General features: G+C 39.3%; 1 protein-coding gene and 2 pseudogenes across 1 annotated transcript; 2 read left to right on the top strand and 1 right to left on the bottom strand.

The window, feature by feature from the left end:
* Nucleotides 1-209: 209 nt before the first annotated feature.
* On the bottom strand, nt 210-1,428 carry LOC101125364 (uncharacterized; annotated as a pseudogene).
* Nucleotides 1,429-7,087: 5,659 nt separating this feature from the next.
* LOC129531947 (cyclin-dependent kinase 2-associated protein 2-like) lies at nt 7,088-9,348 on the top strand. Its single transcript, XM_055379531.2, has one exon. It carries the CDS (start codon nt 7,320-7,322, stop codon nt 7,647-7,649), a length of 330 nt encoding a protein of 109 aa, XP_055235506.1. The 5' UTR covers nt 7,088-7,319; the 3' UTR covers nt 7,650-9,348.
* A 2,799-nt stretch (nt 9,349-12,147) lies between these two features.
* Nucleotides 12,148-21,000, top strand: LOC115933777 (unconventional myosin-Vb-like; annotated as a pseudogene).
* The last annotated feature ends 1,978 nt before the right edge of the window (nt 21,001-22,978 follow it).

The raw sequence follows: 22,978 nt of genomic DNA, 5'->3' as shown, positions 1-22,978 counted from the left end.
AGTATTGCTTTGGCTTGGCTATTCAGATTCCTTTTAGGTTCCATATAAATTTTAGATGTTTTCTATTTTGTGCAAAATGACATTAGTAGTTTGATAGGAAAAGCATTGAATCTGTAAATCGCTTTGAGCAGTATACTCATCTGCACGCAGATGATACTCCAGTGTATGTTCTGTGGTTGATGAGTGAAGTGTATTGTAATTCCAAATGGTCAAGCCAGACCCTGCCCCCGCCCGGCTCCTCCTGTGCCAGAGCTCGAGACCTCTAGCCAGGGGCCCTCTGCAGCCACTGGGGATGGGGCTGAGGGCCGCTTCCAGCCCCCGTGCAGCTGCTGAAGGGCAGACCGCCTGGCTTGGCCGCAGCCACAGGGACATCTGGCCCTCGTTCCGAGATGTGGGAAGTGAGGGCGGACTCGGGAGTTGCCTGGAGGTTGCTGCCTGCACACAGAAGGCGGCTGCAGCTTGGGTGCCCAGGCGGGCTGGAGGTGCATGGCCTGGTCGGCCTCGGGATCGCCAGCGCGCCCAGCCTGAGGGCCCCCAGGCTGTGCCTCCCGCCCAGTCCTCCACCTGAGGGAGATCGGGGCCGTTGGTATGGGCACTCGGCAGTCACCCCGTGTGGGGTTGAGCGGCGGGTTCTCAGTTATCTCTCCTGTGCAGCCGCCGCCGCCGGTCAGAATGCCTGGCTTGGCCGCAGCCACTGGGACACACTGGCCCTGGTTCTGCGATGCTGGCAGCGCGAGCGGTCTCGGGGGTTGCCAGGCAGCTGCTGCCTGCACACAGATGGCGACTGCAGCTTGGGCGCCCAGTCGGCGGAGCATGGTCTGGGTGGCCGCTGGAATGCGTGCGCTCGAGGCCTGAGGGACCCGCTGTTGGTGCCACCTGCCCTGCTCTGCGCCTCTCCGCGCCTGCGCCGGCGCTCTGCGCCTCTCTGCCTTTGCGAAGGGCGCTCTGCCTTTGCGAGGGCGGAGCTGCCTTCTCCTCAGCACGGAGCGGGAGAGCATCGCGAGGGCGGAGCTGAGTTCTCCTCTGCACAGACTTCGGAGATACAGCGAAGGCGGAGCAGTGTTCTCAGCACAGACCCGGGCGGGCGGGCCGGGGGCACCAAGAGGGCGGAGCTGCGTTCTGCTCAGCACACACCCAGGGGACACCGCGAAGGCAGAGCAGCGTTCTCCTCAGCACAGACCTTGGGGGCACTGCCTCGCTTTGGGACAACTCGGGGCCGCATCAACGGTGAATAAAATCCTTCCTGTTTGCAGCCCTGAATAATCAGGGTCAGAGACCAGTTAGAAGGGTTCAGTGTGGAAAACGGGAAACCAAAAGCCCCTCTGAATCCTGCCTACTGAGGTTCTCCCCAGCCAAGGCGAGGCGGCCGCCGTGCGAGATCCACACCGCAGCCTCGGAAGACAAATGCAGCATTCCTAATGCAGACATGACACCCAAAATATGACACCCCCATTGCTCATGTAACAAGCACCTGTAATGCTAATGCACTGCCTCAATACAAAAATATTAATATAAGATCTGCAATCCCCTCGCTGCCGTGCAGTCCAAAGACAGCGATCATAATAATCAACATTGACATAGTCAATACAAACGTAGTAACGAACCTAGGGTTAAGGTTGGTGTTAGGGTTAGGGGTTAGGGGTTAAGTTTCGGGTTAGGGGTTGGAGACAGGGATTGGGGTCAGAGTTAGGGGTTAGGAGTCAACGTTTAGAGTTAAGGTTTAAGAGATGTTAGGGGTTAGGAATTAGGGGTTAGGGTGAGGGTTGGGGTTAGGGGTTAGGGTTAGGGATAGTGGTTAGGGTTTGGGTCAGGGGTTAGGGGTCAGGGTCAGGGGTTAGGGGTCAGGGGTCAGGGTCAGGGGTCCCACTCTGCGATTTGTCTGTTTACTCTGCTGACTGTTCCCTTTGCCATGCAAAAGCTCTTTAGTTTAATTAAGTCCCAGCTATTTATCTTTGTTTTTATTGCATTTGCATTTGGGTTCTTTGTCATGAAATCCTTGCCTATGCCAATGTCTAGAAGGGTTTATCCAGTGTTATCTTCTAGAATTTTTACAGTTCAGGAATTAGGTTTAAGTTCTTAATCCATCTTGAGTAGGTTTTTGTATAAGGTGAGAGATGAGAATCCAGTTTTATTCCCCTACATGTGGCTCGCCAATTTTCCCAACGTCATGTGTTGAAAAGGGTGTCCTTTCCCCACTTTATGTTTTTGTTTGCTTTGTCGAAGATCAGTTGGCTGTAAGTATTTGGGTTAATTTCTGGGTTCTCTCTTCTGTTCCATTGGTCTATGTGCCTATTTTTAAACCAGTACCATGCTGTTTTGGTAACTATGGCCTTATTGTACAGTTTGAAATCAAGTAGTGTGATGCCTCCAGGTTTGTTCTTTTTGCTTAGCCTTGGTTTGGCTACATGGCACTCTTTTGGTTCCATATTAATTTTAGAATTGTTTTTGTAATTCTGTGAGGGATGATGGTGGTATTCAGATAGGGATTGCATTGAATTCGTAGATTGCCTTTAACAGAATGGTAATTTTCACAATATTGGTTCTACCCATCCATGAGCATGGGGATGTGTTTCCATTTGTTTGTGTCATCTATGATTTCTTTTCTTTCGTTTTTTTTTTTTTTTTTTTTTTTTCAGAGGGAGTTTCGCTCTTGTCGCTGAGGTGGGAGTGCAATGGTGTGATCTCGGCTCACTACAACTTCTGCCTCCCGGGTTCAAGCGATTCTCCTGCCTCAGTTTCCCAAGTAGCTGGGATTATAGGCATGTGCCAACGTGCTTGGCTCCATCTATGATTTCTTTCAGCAGTGTTTTGTAATTTTCATTGTAGAGCTCTTTTGATTACTTTGCTAGGTATATTCCTAAGTTTTGTTTGTTTTTTGTTTGTTTGTTTTTTGCAGCTATTGCAAAAGGGGTTGAGTTCTTGATGTGATTCTCAGCTTGGTAGCTGTTGATGTATAGAAGAGCTACTGATTTGTGTACATTAATCTCGTATCTGGAAACTTTGCTGAATTCTCTTATCAGTTCTAGGAGCTTTCTAGAGGAGTCCGTAGGGTTTTCTAGGCAAAAGATCATATCGTCAGCAACCAGTAACAGTTTGACTTCCTCTTTACCGATTTGGATTTCCTCTATTTCCTTCTTTTGTCTGATTGCTCTGGCTAGGACTTCCAGTACTTTGTTGAAGAGGAGTGGTGAGAGTAGGCTCTTCCTCTTGTTCCAGTTCTCAAAGGGAATGCTTTCACCGTTTCCCCATTCAGTATTATGTTGGCTGTGGGTCTGTCATAGATGGCTTTATTACATTAAGGTATGTCCCTTGTATGCCTATTTTGCTGAGAGCTTTAATCACAAAGCAATGCTAGATTTTGTCGAATGCTTTTTCTGCATCTGTTGATAAAATCATGTGAGTTTTTTTTAAATTCTGTTTATTTGGTGTATCACATTTATTGACTTGCATATGTTAAACCATTCCTGTGTCACTGGTATGAAACCCACTTGATCATGGTGGATTATCTTTTTGATATGTTGTTGGATTCAGTTAGATAGTATTTTGTTAAGGATTTTGGCATCTGTGTTCATCATGGATATTGGTCTGTAGTTTTCTTTTTTGGTATGTCCTTTCATGGTTTTTGTATTAGGGTGATGCTGGCTTCATAGAATGAATCAGGGAGGGTTTCTTCTTTCTCTGTCTTGTGGAATAGTGTGAAAGGATTGGTATCATTTCTTCTTTGAATGAAAGAAAATATTCTTTGAATGTCTGGTAGAATTCTGCTGTGAATCTGTCTGGTCCTCGGCTTTTTTTGTTGGTAATTTTAAAATTACCATTTCAATCTTGCTGCTTGTTTTATTGGTCTGCCTGGGGTATCTACTTCTTCCTGATTTAAGCTACGAGGGTTGTATTTTTCCAGGAATTTATGCAACTCTTCTGGGTTTTCCAGTTTATGTGCCAAAAGGTGTTCATAGTACCCTTGAATAATCTTTAATATTTCAGTGGTGTCAGTTGTAATATCCCCTGTTTCATTTCTTAGTGAGGTTATTTGGATTTCCTCTCTTCTTTTCTTGGTTAATCTTATAATGGTCTATCGATTTTGTTTATCTTTTCAAATAACCAACTTTTTGTTTTATTCATGTTTTGTATTTGTTGTTGTTGTTGTTGCTGTGTCAATTTCATTTAGTTCTGCTCTGATCTTGGTTATTTCCTTTGTTTGCTGGGATTGGGTTTGGCTTGTTCCTGCTTCTCTAGTTCCCTGAGATGTGAACTTAGATTGTCTGTTTGTGCTCTTTCATACTTTTTGACATAGGTGTTTAGGGCTACAAACTTTCCTCTTAGCACTGCCTTTGCTGTATCCCAGAGGTCTTGATAGGTTGTGTCATCCAGTTCGAAGAAATTTTTTCCATTTCCATCTTGATTTTGTTTTTCACCCAGTGCTCATTCAGGAGCAGGTTATTTAATTTCCATGTATTTGCATGGTTTTGAAGATTCCTTTTGGAGTTGATTTTTGGTTTTATTCCACTGTGATCTGAGAGAGTGCGTGATACAATTTCAATTTTCTTAAATTTATTGAGACTCGTTTTATGGCCTATCATATGGTCTATCTTGGAGAAAATTCCATGTGCTGTTGAATAGAATGTGTATTCTGTGGTTGTTGGATGAAATGTTCTGTATATATCTGTTAAGTCCATTTGTTCCAAAGTATAATTTAAATCCAGTGTTTCTTTGTTGACTTTCTGTCTTGATGACCTGTCTAGTGCTGTCAGTGGAGTAATGAAGTCCCCCACTATTATTGTGTTGCTATCTTATTTCTTATGTTTACTAGTGATTGTTTTATAAATTTGGGAGCTCCAGTGTTAGGTTCATGTATGTTTAGGATTGTCATGTTTTTCTGTTGAATGAGACCTTTACCATTATATACTGTCTGTCTTTGTCTCTTTTAGCTACTGTTGCTTTAAAGTTTGTTTTGTCTCATATGAGAATAGCTACCGCTGCTCGCTTTTGGTGTCCATTTACATGAAATGCCTTTTTCTACCACTTTCCTTAAGTTTATGTAGGTTGTTATGTGTTAGATGAGTCTCCTGAAGGCAGCAGATAGTTAGTTGGTGAGTTATTATCCATTCTGTGGTTCTGTATCTTGTAAGTGGAGCATTGAAGCCATTTACAACCAACATTAGTATTAAAAAGTGAGGTACCATTGCTTTCCTCATGCTCTCTGTTGCCTCTGTACTTTGTTTTTGTTTTTTGTTTTTGCTTTTTAACTTGTATTTTTGTTTTATAGGTCTTGTGTGATTTATGCTTTAATGAAGTTCTGTTTTGATGTGTTTCCAGGGTTTGTTTCATGATTTAGAGCTCCTTTTAGCAGTTCTTACAGTGCTGGTTTGGTAATGGCAAATTCTGTCAGCATTTGTTTGTCTGAAAATGACTGTATCTTTCTTTCATATATGATGTTTAGTTTTGCTGGATACAGAATTCTTGGCTGATACTTGTTTTGTTTGAGGAGGCTGAAGAAAGGGCCCCAATCCCATCTAGCTTGTAAGGTTTCTGCTGCAAAATCTGCTGTTAGTTTGATAGGTTTTCCTTTATAGGTTACCTAGTGCTTCTGTCTCACAGCTCTTAAGATTCTTTCTTTTGTCTTAACTTTGGATAACCCAATGACAATGTGCCTAGGCTAAGATCTTTTTGTGATGAATTTCCCAGGTGTTATTTGTGCTTCTTTTATTTGGATGTCTAGGTCTCTCACAAGGCCACGGAAGTTTTCCTTGATTATTCCCCAAAATATGTTTTCCTAGCTTTTAGAATTCACTTCTTCCTCAGGTACACCAATTAGTCTTAGGTTTCATTGTCTTAGGCCCCACCACTGGGGAGGCTACACGTGACATGGGATGTGGGCCATCGGGCAAAGGGCGCAGAGATGGGGCACTGCCAGGGGAGCCAAGGAGGAAAGAGAGCGCTTTCCAAATTGTCTTCCAGTGTTTCAATGTGCATTTTATTAACTCAGAATCTGTCGGGAATAATACTAGGGAACTATCTTTCCCTGGAGATGGGTCTTGTCAGTGGAGTGAGATAGGCTGTGGGGAGGAAGAGGAATGGGAGGCTCAGTTTATAAATATTAAGATCAGCAAGGGTGTGCTGCTGGCAGGAGCAGAGGGAGCCTGGAGACTTGGGTGGCTGCCACTGGTAAGTGGTTGCAATCCAGAGAGTGGGATTGAGTTCCTCCCTTGTCATGTTAGCATCCCGTTTCCTGGGCGCAAGTCTAATGCCCTGCAGGTGGTCATTTCACTCATGGTGGCTTTGTCTCTCTTCTGCCATCACCAGACTCAGCTTCGCACTCCAGGGCTGCGTACCACCAGCCACTGTCATGTTAACCCCTTCCCAGGCCAATGTGTCCTTGGCCTGGAGCCCAATCTGCTGGACAGCCTGGGACCGTCCATTTTCGGGGTGGTGGGCAACCTGGTGGCCATCGTGGTGCTGTGCAAGTCGCGCAAGGAGCAGAAGGAGACCACCTTCTACACAGTTATGCGGCTGGCCGCCACCGACCTGTTGTTCACTTTGCTGGTGAGCCAGGTGACCATCGCCACGTACGTGAAGGGCAGGTAACCTGGGGGCCAGCTGCTGTGTGAGCACAGCATCTTCAGCCTGTTCTTCTTCAGTCAGTCCGACCTCAGCATCGTCTGTGCCGTGATATCTATACAGGTAATTTGTGTTAGACATTCTTAGAAGAGTTTCAAAAGTTTTAGGTTTTTATCTGGGTTATAAACAGAGTCCTCAAATGCATACAAAGGAAATCATGCCATGATTGAATTTCAGCCGGAATAAGTTTATTTTACCTATTCAAAATTAAAATACTTTTGTTGTGTTTGAAAATGTGTTTTAAAGATATGTTTTTGAAAAAAGTTTAAGTAAATATTTAATCATGTCCCCTTTTCTATCCCAAGAAATAATTTCATATATAGTTTATTTAAATTTTTTAACAAAAATGTAGCATAATTTTTTTAAATTGTATATTTTATTTAACCCAATATATATCCAAAATATTGGGTCAATATGTAATCAATATAAAAATTATTAGAGATAGTTTGCATTCTTTTTTCATATGAAATCTTTGAAATCCATTGTGTATTTTACATTTTAGGATGTCTCAACTCAAATGTGAAATTCTCATGGAGAATATTTGAACTGTATTTAGATTAATACAAATTGCAGTTAAAAAGTTTAATATAGATTTACCAGGGGGCGTGCAGCCCGCTTGCCAATCAGATCGCTGCTGAGCGGTCCCGCAGCTAACCCCCGAAGAGCAGCCTGCTGGCTTCCCCAGCGCCCAGGAGTTGGGGATGTCCTACAAACCTACCACCCCTGCCCCCAGCAGCACCCCCGGCTCCAGCACCCCTGGGCCAGGCACTCCGGTCCCTACAGGAAGCGTCCCTTCGCCGTCAGGCTCAGGGCTGGGAGCCACTGCCCCTTTCAGACCGCTGTTTAAAGACTTTGGACCGCCTACCATCGGCTGTGTGCAGGCCATGAAACCACCTGGTGCCCAGGGCTCCCAGAGCACCTACACGGAACTGCTGTTGGTCACAGGGGAGATGGGCAAAGGGATCCGGCCCACCTATGCTGGCAGCAAGAGCGCCGCGAAGTGCCTGAAGAGAGGTATCATCCATCCCTAGTCAGAGTGCCTGGTAGAGACAGAGCGGAACGCCCACACTTAACAGGAAGCTCCTAGGCCTCTGTGTCTGGACTTCAGAGCACCTGTTTCTCCCTGACCTTCATCCCTAGTTGCACTAACCATCCTGGGCTTCCTGTCCTGTGTCCCCTGATGGGTGCCCTCCAGGAACCAAGGGGCGGTTCTCACTCCAGGTGGCAGCACTAAGGACTCCCCTCCCCACCCCACCCCGCCAACGCAACAAGAGTTAGCAGCGAGGTCCCCGTGAGTCCCAACCATGACCTGCCGACAGTGTTGCCCACTGGAACTTTCTGTGGCCCCCACCACTCAGCCCTTCCCAGCACTTGTCCGGAGCCTCCTTCTCCCTCAGCACAGCTCAGGCCTCAGGCCTGACACTTCCCTGCCTTGTGTCTTTTGCTAAATATGACCTTTCTATATTAATAAAAGATGCTTTGGAGTTGTGCTCTCTAAAAAAAAGTTTAATATAAAGCAGAAATAAAAGGAAATTTAGCAAAGAAATATGTAGACGAATATTTAAATACTCAGAGGTGACATTACTACTAGACATAATGAGATTATCAGATGTTTCATTTACTTATGATTAATATGTTTGTATTTATTTTTTATTCATTTTATTTTATTTATGTATTTATTTTTATTATACTTTAAGTTCTAGGGTACAGGTGCACAACGTGCAGGTTTGTTACATATGTATAGATGTGCTGTGTTGGTTTGCTGCACCCATTAACTTGTCATTTACATTAGGTATTTCTCCTAATGCTCTCCCTCCCCCAGCCCCCCATCCCATGACAGGCCCCAGTGTGTGATGTTCCCCTGCCTGTGTCCAAGTATTCTCATTGTTTAATTCCCACCTATGAGTGAGAATATGCAGTGTTTGGTTTTCTGACCTTGCGATAGTTTAAACAAACTAGGAAGTTCAGAAGTCACTTTATAAGAGAAATAAAGAAAAATAAAGTATTAATGACATTGGTAACAGAATAAAAATTAGAGTTAGACAAAGTATTAACAAGCAAGCTTATATATTTATGAGATGGGAAAATATTAGAAAGGAATAAATCATGTCTTGTCAACATGAAGAAAAAGTGTATTTTTTTGTTAACTTATTATTGTGTTTCCTTGTATAATTTTCACTTGGTTTTGTTGGTTTTACTACTTGCTTCATTCTTTCAAAAACTACATCTTCATAGACCATTTCAGCTTTTGCTATGTGGGCAGAATTATAAAACCCAATTTCAAAATTTCAACTGAACGTTGTCAGCATTTTTCTTTGGGCTTTTTACTGAAAAAAAACCTAAGTAATTGTGTGTGTGTGTATTTTAGTATTACCATGAATGTAATAACAATAAAATCAAACAAAAACAAATGGATATGCAATATGTTGGACTAGCATCTCAAATATGAAAAAGGCATTGCCAACAGTGATATGATTTTTTTTCAAAATGGTAAGCTTTTTAAAGTATAATCTTATTTTAACCTAAAATCTTACTATCAGAAAATGCAGTGTACATTAAAATGTTCTGAAATGCTTTATTCACATTTATTAAATGGTTGTACTCACTCAGATATCTACAAATTGGTTTTTCACTTATGTAATTATAAAACGTTCAAAAGTCATGCAGCATGTGAGATAATTTTCTATTGAATATGATTGTTTTATCACTGCAAGACATCAAACATCCCTGTTTCCTGCCAAATGAATGTACAATAGCAATAAATGTAAAGATGTGTTTTTTGGAAAAGACACATTTTTGAGTTATAAAACAAGGATTTTAAAACTTGAATTGTTACAGTGAGTATGTCTTAATATAGGCTACAGTCACTTTAGATAAAAAATTACCTCACATCTATTTTCAATATTACTTAAAGATGTTCATTTAGTGGCAAAGATTTTTTTTTTGCCTAGTGGCAGATATTTTGCCACATGGCTATTTATGAAACTGTATTTAAATGCATGTACACATATAAAAGCTGCCACTGTGGCTGTAAACTATTACAAGTTATCAAGATTAAAAAATAAACAAAAAAAATTTCAGTTTTTCTATGAAATGTCTTTACTCGAGTCCAAATTTAGAGGTTTCAAATGCTTCCAATTAATAAAACCAAGTGTTTCACATATTTCAGTTGGAATGGCGTTTGTCTTAGTTTTATTAGTGAAGCAGCAGACTGCATTTTTTCACTCTCATACACCTTCAAAAGGTGGACAGAAAAATTTGATAAAACTTCTAGGGCATTATCTGATGAAACACATTAAACACTAAAGGAGATATACAACTTCATTGCTTGTAAAAGACATATAAGAAGGAAACCTACATACATATATCTATCAGTTTTGTATTTTCAAGAAATATTTGCCGTAAAGTGAGCTTCATAACAGTATGTGTTCTGCCACAAAGCCAAGGAAAGTAAGTTTGACACAAGGATCTGGAAGTCTACGTGTGTGGCATAATTACATTGACTACATTCCACAAATAAGGCAGAAATGTATAGTAGAGTGTCCATTATAGAGGAACACTCAATAAATATTTAATAAAGTGCTTAAAAGTTCTCATTATTGACCTGAACAATGAGTATACTTATTACGTTTGCCAGTGACAGATATTAAAAGTGGAGATTGAAGGAAAAATGATGTATAGAAGAGAGATTTTACCTTCAAAGTGACATAAATAATTTGAAGAAATTGAGGGAAGTGACTTGCTTAAATATCCATACAGTAAATATTTATTGTGTGCTTACTGTGTGCACTGGGAATTAAGCAGTGAAAAAAATACAAAGGAAAACACCAACAATGTCTCTTCTATCATGGAGCTTACATTCCACCAGTAAGAGAAAGACCATCAACAAATACATATGTAGTATAACATGACTATGAATGGTATGGAGAAAAATAAGAACAGTAAGGGGGATGTGGGGGCCTGGGGATTTATTTTATGTAAGGATAGACAAGAAAGGCCTCATTACTAAGTAATTTTACTCAATCCTTTTTTCAATTTATTTATTTGTTGATTCCATAATACTTATTTGTGTATTTATGTGTTTTTAATTTATTTTTTTATTTTTAGAATCAGGGTCTCACTCTGTCACCCAGGCTGGAGTGCAGGGGTGTGATCATAGTTCACTGTAACCTTACTCCTGGGCTCAATTGATCCTCCCATCTCAGCCTCCCAAGTAGCTTGGTCTACAGGCACCTGCCACCATGCTTGGCTAATTAAAAAAAAATTTAGAGATGGGGTTGTGCTATGTTGCCCAGGCAGGTGTCAAAATTTTGGCCTCAAGCAATGCTCCTGCTTTGGCCTGTTGAAGCATTGGGATTATAGGCATGGGCCACCGTGCCTGGCCCTGTAATATGTATTTAGCATATACACTGTGATAGGCACAAGAAAGTCTCTGATAGTTCAGTAAAAAACTGCAATGATGTCTGCAACAGGTAATTAAGTTTGGCCACGATTCTTTTGAGTGTCATAACACTGTCCTAAGAAAAAGTCTATATTTCCACTTTACTGGGTCTGTGAAACTCAAACTCAAGGTTAAAAAGCTCTGATTTTTGGTTGAAATCATAATCCAACTAAAAGCCAGAAATGTGGAGCCATTTTTTTTTATTTTAAGTGAATCATAAGTAGTCTTGTATTTAAGACAGATAAAATTATTGTACAGTATTATGTTTTCTGTACTCAAAATGAGAGAAAACCACGAGGGTTGTTAATGTTTGAGAAAAGAAGGCATCTATGAGGAAGCTTTATATTGGTAGAAAGTGTGAAAGGAAAATAAAATCTCAGGACCCCAAACTCACTATGACAAAGGAAAATTAAGCTTGGAACCTGAGTCATGCAAAAACTGCCATCCTTTTGTTCCCAAACAGCTGTAATTTCATATGCTTACTTTAACTTACGTAAAATGTAGATTTACTGAGAGAGGATGAATGCACAACTGACTCCTTCATCCTGTTTTTGCCACATGTAACATATAGATTCACTGAGCACTAATCAGAGCCTCACAAGAATGTAGCCATTAGCTTCCTTGCCTTCCCTCTCTCCTTCTTTTCCTCCCGTTTTAATTTCCTGCCTGCTTCCTCTTTCTCCTTTAAATACTGAAGTTCCCAAAACCCTCTTTAGAAAAAGCACAGGACACCGCCTACTTGTGACTTGTGATTCTTTTTCCCAGGTGTATCCTCCACCTTGCAAAGCAAAATCTCTAAATCACTTGAGATCTGCCTCATTGACTTATTGGTTTACAAAAGGAAGTTGGAAAAAACCACTCTTCTTGCAATGCACAAATGACTGTTTTATAGTAACTTTATTGCCTATGCAATCAATCACATATTTGATATAACTATAGTATCAGATGATAAATGTAAAAAATCTATCTGTAAAAGTGACTTTTCTTATTCCCCTCTCTCCTTTTCTCCCCTACTGTGCTTTGAATTCTTTATTTTCATATTCACTTTGCTGGCTTCGGATCATTTCCAAACCTACTCTAATGGTAGCATGACGGCATCCAGTGAGTTTGTTGTTGTTGCTGTTCTGATAGGACCATAGACTTTCACATCTAGTTGTGATATCACATGCTCACATTGTCTAACTACTTCATTTTACAGTTGAAGAAATTGAGACACAAGGTAAGGTGACCTGCCCAGTTCCAATCTAGTTATATAATAAAAGAATGGCTAATATTTAATAAATAATATGAGTCAGGCACTGGGAAAATAAGGCACTTTTTTTTTTTTTTTTTGAGACGGAGTCTCCTTCTGTCGCACAGGCTGGAGTGCAGTGGTGCGATCTCGACTCACTGCAAGCTCCGCCTCCCGTGTTCATGCCATTCTCCTGCCTCAGCCTCCCCAGTAGCTGGGACTACAGGCGCCCACCACCACGCCCGGCTAATTTTTTGCATTTTTAGTAGAGATGGGTTTTCACCTTGTTAGCCAGGATGATCTCGATCTCCTGACTTCGTGATCCTTCCGCCTCGGCCTCCCAAACTGCTGGGATTATAGGCGTGAGCCACCGCGCCCAGCTAATTTTTTGCATTTTTAATAGAGATGGGGTTTCGCCGTGTTAGGCAGGATGGTCTCGATCTCCTGACCTCATGATCCGCCTGCCTCGGCCTCCCAAACTACTGGGATTATAGGCTTGAGCCACCGCGCCCGGCAGTAAGGCACTATTTTTATCTCTATTTAAAAATGTAGAAACTGAGCCAAAGAGAGGATATGGTATTTGCCTGGGATCATAGGATTAGTAAATGTCTGAATTGGTATTTAAAGGCAGGCTGCCAGATTTCATAGCCTATCCACAATTGCATGCCACTCAAGTCTTCTGGCTCCGACTTCTCTGCAATTTACACAGCCCTACACTGCCTTCCTCCTAAAGTTTCCAACCTCCTATTTTTTTCAGCTCTAAACTTTGATTCCCTAAACACAGCAGTCAGGGACAGGTGGAAGATTGTTGTCAAAAGAACAGGCAGCAGCATTATGGTTTAGCCTGTTTTTATATCTATTTTATTCTACAGATTAGTGTACTTTTCTCAATTATGCATACTTTTCCATTCTGCCAAAAATTTATTTTAAGGCTGTTAAAGCTGTAGTCAATTTTCTCACTTTGATCTTCCAAAGGAACCTGCTGTACTTTTTCATTCTGTTCAAAAATAGGCATTTTAGGATCCACTCAATGCTAAAGTCATTGAGTAGCTAGAGACTTGCTATTTGTTTCTCCATTGTTATATTTTCATAGTTTTAGAATCTGAGCAGCATTTAATTTGTCTATGCTTTATATTTTCCTTTAGAGAAAGAACACAGTGATACTTGCTCATAGTGTTAGAGGTATAATCCCAAAGAGAGAAATTATTCTTCGAATATCCACCATGACTGAATACTTAGTAATACTGAAACCTACTTATAAAACAAAACAGAAAACCTCCAAAAAACCAAATAAACAACAACAAAACTTAAAACCAAAAAAGTACTGGAAGTCTCAGAAGTATGTAGCAGTTATTCTTGCTCCTTCAAATGAAAAGATGCTTTATCGTATCCTCTATGGAGAGAATTCTGACAGTATTTATCAAAGACCTTACATTTATTCACCTTTTGCCCTAACAATTTCATAACTTAAAAATACATACAACAATGTATAATATAGCATTTTTTGTAAAGGGAAATAATCAGAAAGAGTCTAAGCGTTCAACAATAGGGCACTTGTTGAATTATGATAGAATCACACAATAAGGTCTTCATAGAGCCCATTAAAATGATGTTATTGATATTTATTTATTAATAGGAGAAATCATTTAGAATTTTTGGTTAAGAACTTTAACTAAGCACAAAGTCTATGAAATAATGTGCACAACATTCCATATTTTCATAAGGGGAATGACTTTTAAAACTACCCTGCAATCATCTCATTTTACACAAATGTCTAGGCAGGTTTGTTACCCGGGTATATTGTGCGATGCTGAGGTTTGGGGTATGACTGATCTCATCATGCAGATACGAAGCTTAGTACCCTGTAGTTTTTCAACCCTGGCTGCCCTCACTACTGCCTCTACTAGTCTCCATTGTCTATTATAGTCATCTTTTCTTTTTTTTTAAAAAAAATCTGTTTTTCTGATTTTTTTATTAGGTAAAAAATGGAAAAACAAAATATAATTTTCATTCAATACATATTTCATCCTTATGCGTTATTTTTTCAGAAAGTGAAGTCCATTTAGAATGATAGCAGTTCATCAACCAAATAATTCATCTTCACACAGTTTCAATAACTTCAGAAATTTTCTTCATCTCTCTGCTCTGTAGAAATTCTCAAACTGTGGAATGGTCATCTTTATCGTCATAAATATTGTCATCTTTATGTCCAAGAGTATCCAACATTTAGCTACCAAACTACTACCCAAATCTGATTAATTGATCATGTTGATTCTGTCACATTTTACTTGTCATATCAGATTTTTATTAAAGAAATCATTAGCTTATCTATTATTGTTACTGGGGCTGTAAGAAAATTTTATAATTCATTTGGATCAATCCTCTTCTTTATGGTCTTATTTGAGAATAAAACTTGGTTCTGTCTTAGCCCGTCATTTAATAAGCCAGTGACCTGGGGCAAATCTAACTGCTTCATCTGTAAACTATGAATAATAATGGAGGCCCTCTGCCTGTCACACATGGGTATAGTAAGGTTCCATTTTAAAAATGGCTCTTATTATGTTACCTGAAAGGCATTCTATAATGATGAGTGGCAAGGTGGTCTTAGCAACAGTGCAGTGAAAATTGGGACCATTTTCTGTCGCTATCATTTCTATTTTTGTGATACCCTCTTTAAATTAGCCTTAGGATGTAATTCAAAGGAGTTATGTAATTGGAATTTTCTTCTTTTTTTTTTTTTTTGAGACAGAGATTCCCTCTGTCGCCCAGGTTGGAGTGCAGTGGCGCAATCTGGGCCCACCGCAAGCTCCGCCTCCTGGGTTCACGCCATTCTCCTGCCTCAGCCTTGTGAGTAGCTGAGACTACAGGCGCCTGCCACCGCGCCTGGCTAATTTTTTGTATGTTTGGTTGAGACGGGGTTTCACCGTGTTAGCCAGGATGGCCTCGATTTCCTGACCTCGTGATCCGCCCGGCTCGGCCTCCCAAAGTGCTGGGATTACAGGCGTGAACCACCGCGCCCGGCCCATAATTGGAAATTTTTGTACTGTTAGATCTAAGAGTATTTTATGTGGTGAATTTAGTGAACCTCATTAGATAATTAGCATGGAATATATTATGCACTGCCATGCAAGGGCCTAAGAGAATGGTCCACACGTCTTGTGAAGTTGATATAAAGACAGACAACAAGACAGTCTAGCTGAGTAAAAGTCTGTAGACATTTCTAGGGAGGAGTGGTTAGAGAATGCCCTGACTGTGGATAGCTGGCATATTTTACCCCAGAAAGAAGAGCACAGAGTGGCAGAGAGTACTTGAGGTTTAAATAAGAAAAGAGGATGAAAAAATTACTTTCACGAATTATAAATTTTCTCAAGAATGGACTTATTCTCTATTTTCTGTTGCCTCTTGAGAAATCATTATTTTTCATTGAGTCAACATAATTATTAAGACTAATCGTGGAGGGTATTCAAAATGGAATAACAGCGGTCCCTAGGATTATATTTTATTTATGAAGGATCACTCACTTGTAACTTTTCCTTCAGTTAGATGTTTTTTAATACAAAAATACCTTTTTAGCACCAGTTCAATTTGTGAAACGAAATGTGAAATTCAGGCATATATGTAATTTTATGTGTAAAATATTCCAATTTTTTCTGTTAATGAAGTAAGTATGTTTAACATGAGATATATCCTCTTAATAAATTTTTAACTGCGCAATAGAATCTTGTTAACTATAGGTGCTCTGTTGACAGCAGATCTCTAGAACTTATTCATCTGTTATAACTGAATTTTATACCCATTGAACAGCAACCCCCATTTCCCCTGCTTCCAGACACTGGCAGCCAGTATTCTACTCTGTTTCTAGGAGTTTAACTATTTTAGATATCTTACATAAGTGGAATCAGGCAGTATTAAAACATACTTTCAATTAGTAATGACTATAATTTGGATAATTTAAATAAGAGAAAGCAAACATCACTACTACTAGCTTTTGGGGGAAAATATTACAAATAGGGATATTGTGATAAAAGTGTACAATATGTTTTACATTTGTGCACTTAGATCCATGTTCAAACTTTGCCACCTATACATGTATAACACATTTGAATATGTGCTACAGTATGCCATTTATAAAGACTGAAAATAACATTTTATAAAATATTATTATTTATTTAGCAACCTCATGAGCTTTGGCTTCAAAAATACCTGATTTACATAGCATAATCCTAGTGCTGGAGAACAGATCAGTGGCAGCCAAAGGTTAGGGTTGGTTGGAAAATGTGATTAGTGAGGGATAATGTGAAAACATGTACTTTCTTTGTGGTGATACAGCAGTTCTGCATCCAGATTATGGTGATGATTACATAAATCCACACTTCATAGATCTATACACACACATCACACATATAGTCACACACACCTACACAAGAGTACATGTAAAATCCTTAGAAATATGAATAGGGTCTGAACCTGAGTTAATGGTGTGGAAACAATGTCAATTTCCTGATTTTGGCAATGTACTAGGTTAAGTTAGATATAATCATTGGGGAAAGTTGGCTGAAAATAACACGATCATTCTTTTTACTATTTTTTAACTTCTTGTGAGTCAAATTATTTAAAAATAATAGGTATTAAACAAAGACAAAAAAATCTAAAATTTCTAAAATCAAAGCCCTTATGAATTTGAACATATTATTTGATTTATTTTGTAGACCTTGATTTCTTCACCTGTATAAATGGAATAATAGTACAATTCCTATCTCATTATTGTCATGTTTAAACCATACCATTTATGTAAGTGCCCAGTACCGTGTCTGGTGAACAATAATGCTTAAACACTGAGTTCCCCACTTTTTTGTGGCTGTTGGTTTACAGGTGGTTTTTAAGTTCCTAAGTGGAAGTTTGTTTAAAAAGATGGAGTCAAAATAAACAGCAATGTCTCAGAGCATCATCTGAACAAGAAAGGAAGGTGTTCTCCATCCCTTGAAATGGTCTCAGTCCTCTTTTATTGTTTAGCTCTCATGTGAGTCTTCACAAATAACCTCAAGAATTGCTACAACACCAACAGAGAATTAACTCTTATTGAGTTTTTAGCTCAGTAGATTCTGGGTCCTAAAATTTATGGACTCACCTGCTTTTTAAATTTTTCCCATTTAGAAATATTCAATTTAAATCTTCCTTCAGTAAGTAATTGTTAACTATTAACAATCCTAAGATTATAATAAAGTCAGAAGTAACATTTATTACTTTTGTTTTCCACTCATACTGCTTGCAGTCCATAAGCATACAGCATTCTTGTCTTTCCAAATATCTAAAGGAAGATAATCAAAATCAAAACTAAGAAATCCTACTCTGAAGTCATATCTCTCTAACTAGATTGTATATTTATTGAGGGTGATGACTATATTTTCTTTTCCAGGAGAACAAAACAAATACAAGGTTGGGGCGAATTGAATTTAGTGGGGGATGGAGAGGGGAAGGAGTCAAGGTTCTTCATCCTTTCCCATGCTTTGATAAGTTTATCTGTGAGATCCTAGTTAAAAGAACATGACTATCTAAAGAAGTAAGTGCTCGAAAGGCCCACTGTATTAGGATATTAGGAATTGTTAGCTTGAAACGACATAAATGGAAAGAAAACATAATACAGAGACAAAATACATGAAATTTGTATTGTGGTACACATGTGCTTTGTGATCATATTTCTGTGTCATAAACAAAAAAAAAAAAGTATAAAGCTTAACCAAGAGAAATTTAGGGCACATAGAAGCATTTACGTGTTTTCATACTATGAGCTGGGGCTAAGGTGTCCTTTACCATGACAGGTGGTGAAGCATAAGAACAAATCAATTCACAAATGTTCTGGTAAATTCCAATTTCCGCATCTTAAATCATAGACCTAAGTCAGTCAAAGTCAGTCATATATATAGATATATGTGTGTGTGTGTATATATATATATGTACAGGCACCTACATAAGTGGTATGATTTAAGCATGACAATAATGAGATAGGAATCATACTATTATCCCATTTTTACAGGTGAAGAAATCAAGGTCTACAAAAGAAATCAAATCATATGTCCAAATTCACATGGGCTTTGATTTTTGAACTTTCAAATTTTTGTCTTTGCTTAATACCTTTTGTTTTAAAATAATTTGACTCATAAGAAGTTAAAAAAAGAAGTAAAATGAATGACCATGCTATTTTCAGGCAACTTTCCCCAATGATTATATCTAACTTAACCTAGTACATTGCCAAAATCAGGAAATTGACATTGTTACCATACCATTAACTCAGGTTCAGACCCTATTCATATTTCTAAGGATTTTACATGTACAGATGTGTTTGAATGTATGTGTGATGTGTGTGTATAGATCTATGAAGTGTGGATTTACGTAACCATCACCATAATCTGGATGCAGAACTGCTCTATCACCACAAAGAAAGTACATGTTTTCACATTATCCCTCACTAATCACATCTTCCAACCAACCCTAACCCTTGGCAGCTACTGTTCTGTTCTCCAGCACTGGGATTATGCTATGTAATTCAGGTATTTTTGAAACCAAGCTTATGAGGTTGCTAAATAAATAATAATGTTTATAAACTATTATTTTCAGTCTTTATAAATGGCATACGGTAGCACATATTCCAATGTGCTATACATGTATAGGTGAGCCAAAGTTTCAACATGGATCTAAGTGCACAAACATAAAAAATATTGTACACTTTTATCATAATATCTCTATTTGTAATCTTTTTCCCCAAATACTAGTAGTAGTGATGTTTGCTTTCTCTTATTTAAACTATCAGAATCTTTAAACTTTCTCTTATTTAAACTATAGTCATTACTAATTGAAAGTATGTTTGAATACTGCCTGATTCCACTTACACAAGATAGATATATATATCAGTCATATCTATGTGTGTGTATATATTTATATATATGTCAGTCATATATATGTGTGTGTATATATTTATATATATATGCCAGTCATATATGTGTGTATATATTTATACATATCACATACACACATATATAGACGTAGTTAGGTCTATGATCTCTGTATATATTTATATACACACATATGTATTTTTAAACTATTACATGAAGCAAATAGTACAGTTGATTTCATATAACAAGAGTTATTGGATGTATATGGGCAAAAGTTAATGCATATGGGCAAATAAATTGATGAACTTACAGACTCATTTATTTGACATATATTTATTTTGTGGTCTCTATTGAATGCTGGGTATCTTCCAGGAGCCTAAAATTCAGCAGTGAACATAACAGGCTCAAATCCTTGTACTCAAGTAGCTAATATTCTAATCGAGGGAGAAGACAATAAACAAAGTTAATAAGCAAAATATTCAACATACTAGTTGATAGGAAGTTCTGAGGTGAAAAATAAAGTCAGAGGAAAAGAATGAGAGGAAGCTCTAAAAGCAACTGAAGATTTACATGAGGAAGCTGCCCAGGCTTTGGCCCAGAGTGAGAGGAAGCGCCATGAGTTCAACAGGCAGGTCACAGTTCAGTGGAAAGAAAAGGATTTCCAGGGCATGTTGGAGTGCCACAAAGAGGGCGAGGCCCTCCTCATCCTCAACCTGGTGATAGACTTGAAGCCCCAGATGCTGTTGGACACAGTGCCTTGTCTCCCCGCCTACATCCTCTACATGTGCATCTGGCTCGCGGACCACACCAACGATGATCTCAAGGTGCACTCCCTGATGACCTCCACCACCAACGACATTAAGAAAGTCCTGAAGAAGCACAGTGATGACTTTGAGATGACGTCATTCTTGTTATCCAACACCTGCCACCTTCTTCACTGTCTGAAGCGGTACAGCGGGGATGAGGGCTTCATTACTCAGAATACTGCAAAGCACAACGAACACTGCCTTAAGAACTTTGACCTCACCAAATACTGTCAGGTACTGAGCGACCTTTCCATTCAGATCTACCAGCACCTCTTTAAAATTTCCGAGGGTGTGTTACAGCCGATGATAGTTTCTGCCCTGTTGGAAAATGAGAGCATTCAGGGTCTATCTGGTGTGAAGCCCACTGGCTCCCAGAAGCACTCCTCCAGCATGGCAGATGGGGATAACTCATACCGCCTGGAAGCTATCATCTGCCAGATGAATGCCTTTCATACAGTCATGTGTGACCAGGGCTTGGACCCTGAGATCATCCTGCAGGTATTCAAACAGCTCTTCTACATGATCAACGCAGTGACTCTTAACAACCTGCTCCTGCGGGAGGACACCTGCTCTTGGAGCACAGGCATGCAACTCAGGTACAATATAAGTCAGCTTGAGGAGTGGCTTTGGGGAAGAAACCTTCACCAGAGTGGAGTAGTTCAGACCATGGAACCTCTGATCCAAGCAGCCCAGCTCCTGCAATTAAAGAAGAAAACCCAGGAGGATGCAGAGGCCATCTGCTCCCTGTGTGCCTCTCTCAGCACCCAGCAGATTGTCAAAATTTTAAACCTTTAGCCTCCCCTGAATGAATTTGAAGAACAGGTAACAGTGGCCTTTATACAAACGATCTAAGCACAACTACAAGAGCAGAATGACCCTCAGCAACTGCTATTAGATGCCAAGCACATGTTTCCTGTTTTGTTTCCATTTCATCCATCTTCCCTAACCATGGAGTCAATCCCAGCATGTCTCAATCTGGAGTTCCTCAATGAAGTAGATGCATGTTTAGTCTGATTCCCAATGTGAGCAAAAAGGAAGCATATACAGTAAAGTAAATTCAAGGATCTGTTAAATCTGGTAAAAGTAGATCAAATCAGAGATTGACAGCCTGTGGAGAGTGCTGAACTACACAGAATTAGACCACAACTATGGCATTATTTTTTGTACCTACTGCTCAGAATAAAAACATGTGAAATATGGAAGATTTTAAGTTTGATTTCAGTCCAACAAATATACATAATAATTTATAGACACCAAGCAGTCCCCATAGCCATATAAAAGATGCCAATTCTATAAAATGAAGCTGCCGAGTTTTAATCTTTGCATATAACTGGAGAATGTCCAAATTAAAATACTAACTATATATAAGTCACATAAATTGCCTTCAAAGGGCTTTTAACAAATAATAGTACTAATAACCATGATAATGGCATATACTGACATTTCCCAAAGTTTGCAAACCATAGGTGTGGTAGAGTTTGTGGTGAGATGTGTTAAGAACAAAAGTATGGGGATGAGACTTCTGAGAAATGTCCCCAAAATATTTTTTAATGGCTGATTATACAAAGACAGTGGTGTAACTGACCTCCAAACCAGACATTTTGAGTACTGGTTTCTGAAGCAAAATTAGAAGTGCCAGTCCTCAGTGTCCTCAAACACTTTTGTGTAATCTTGGTTTAATGGAAGAGATGATTAAAATGCTGCTATCTGAAACTCCAAGTGAGAAAGATGGAAAAATAATTTGTGTCTGATGCTGGTCCATACACTTTCCAAGTCCCACAAAACTCTCACAAAAATGTATATAAGCTAAATATTAGAAAATGATAACAACTTGTTTTATTTATAGATGTAAAAACCAAACAATGTGAAAGCTTTTAATCTCTTAATGCCATTAACCCTCCAATAAGAGCGTCATATAATGCTCTACTATTCCAAACAACTGAATAGTAAAACAAACTAACCTTGCACATCAGATTATCTGAAAAACCTTCAAAAATAATCAGTTCAGGGATTACTATTATACAAAAGTTTGGGGTTTTTTAAGAGAATAAACCCAGGTCAACTTTCCCCTTTCAGGTTATTTTCAACGTTTTTCAAACGTTGTAATTCAAAATTGTAAATATCTCTCCTATGAAATAAGGATTTTAAAAAAGAGTAATTCAGTAATATAACAGATGTAGATGTTTGCTGCTCTTAGAATTTTTTGTTTGTTTGTTTTTGGGCTCTTCAAAAGCAAGCATTCAGTTAGAAACCCATATTATTCTTTCCACACTTTTTTTATTATACTTAAAGTTCTAGGGTACATGTGCACAATGTGCAGGTTTGTTGCATATGTATACATGTGCCGGTTTGTTACATATGTATACATGTGCCGGTTTGTTACATATGTATACATGTGGCATGTTGGTTTGCTGCACCCACTAACTCGTCATTTCCATTAGATGTATCTCCTAATGCTATCCCTCCCGCCTCCCCCCACCATACAGCAGGCCCTGGTGTGTGATGTTCGCCTTCCTGTGTCCAAGTGTTCTCATTGTTCAATTCCCACCTATGAGTGAGAACATGCGGCGTTTGGTTTTTTGTCCTTGCGATAGTTTGCTGAGAATGATGGTTTCCAGCTTCATCCATGTCCCTACAAAGGACATGAACTCATCATTTTTTATGGCTGCATGGTGTTCCATATTCTTTCCACACATTTTTTTACTGTCTTTTCCCTATTTCTTGATAGCAGTATGCTGTCTCCATGATAAGAACAAATAGTGTTTGCCAATCATAGAAGAACAGCCTCTGTATTACATTGAGAAAATGAGATTTATCCATGGATTGGAAGTAGAACAGCCTGCCTCCACCCTCCTTTACTCAACCACCCAACTTAAAAGGCTCTCGGAAACACAGCACACTCCAAGCTACCTTCTGTACTGTGCCCTTAGAGCACAGCTTCCTCAGTCGTTCTCTGCATCTCCTGGGGCTTAACCCAGTCTTAGCCTGCGTT

This window comes from Gorilla gorilla, chromosome 11, assembly GCF_029281585.2.
Source record: "Gorilla gorilla gorilla isolate KB3781 chromosome 11, NHGRI_mGorGor1-v2.1_pri, whole genome shotgun sequence".
Taxonomy (NCBI): Eukaryota; Metazoa; Chordata; class Mammalia; order Primates; family Hominidae; genus Gorilla; species Gorilla gorilla.
This window is presented reverse-complemented; position numbering and strand designations above follow the sequence as displayed.

Excerpts from the sequence above, each read along its gene's own strand:
- LOC129531947 (XM_055379531.2), top strand. The coding sequence starts at position 7,320 with ATGTCCTACAAACCTACCACCCCTGCCCCCAGCAGCACCCCCGGCTCC.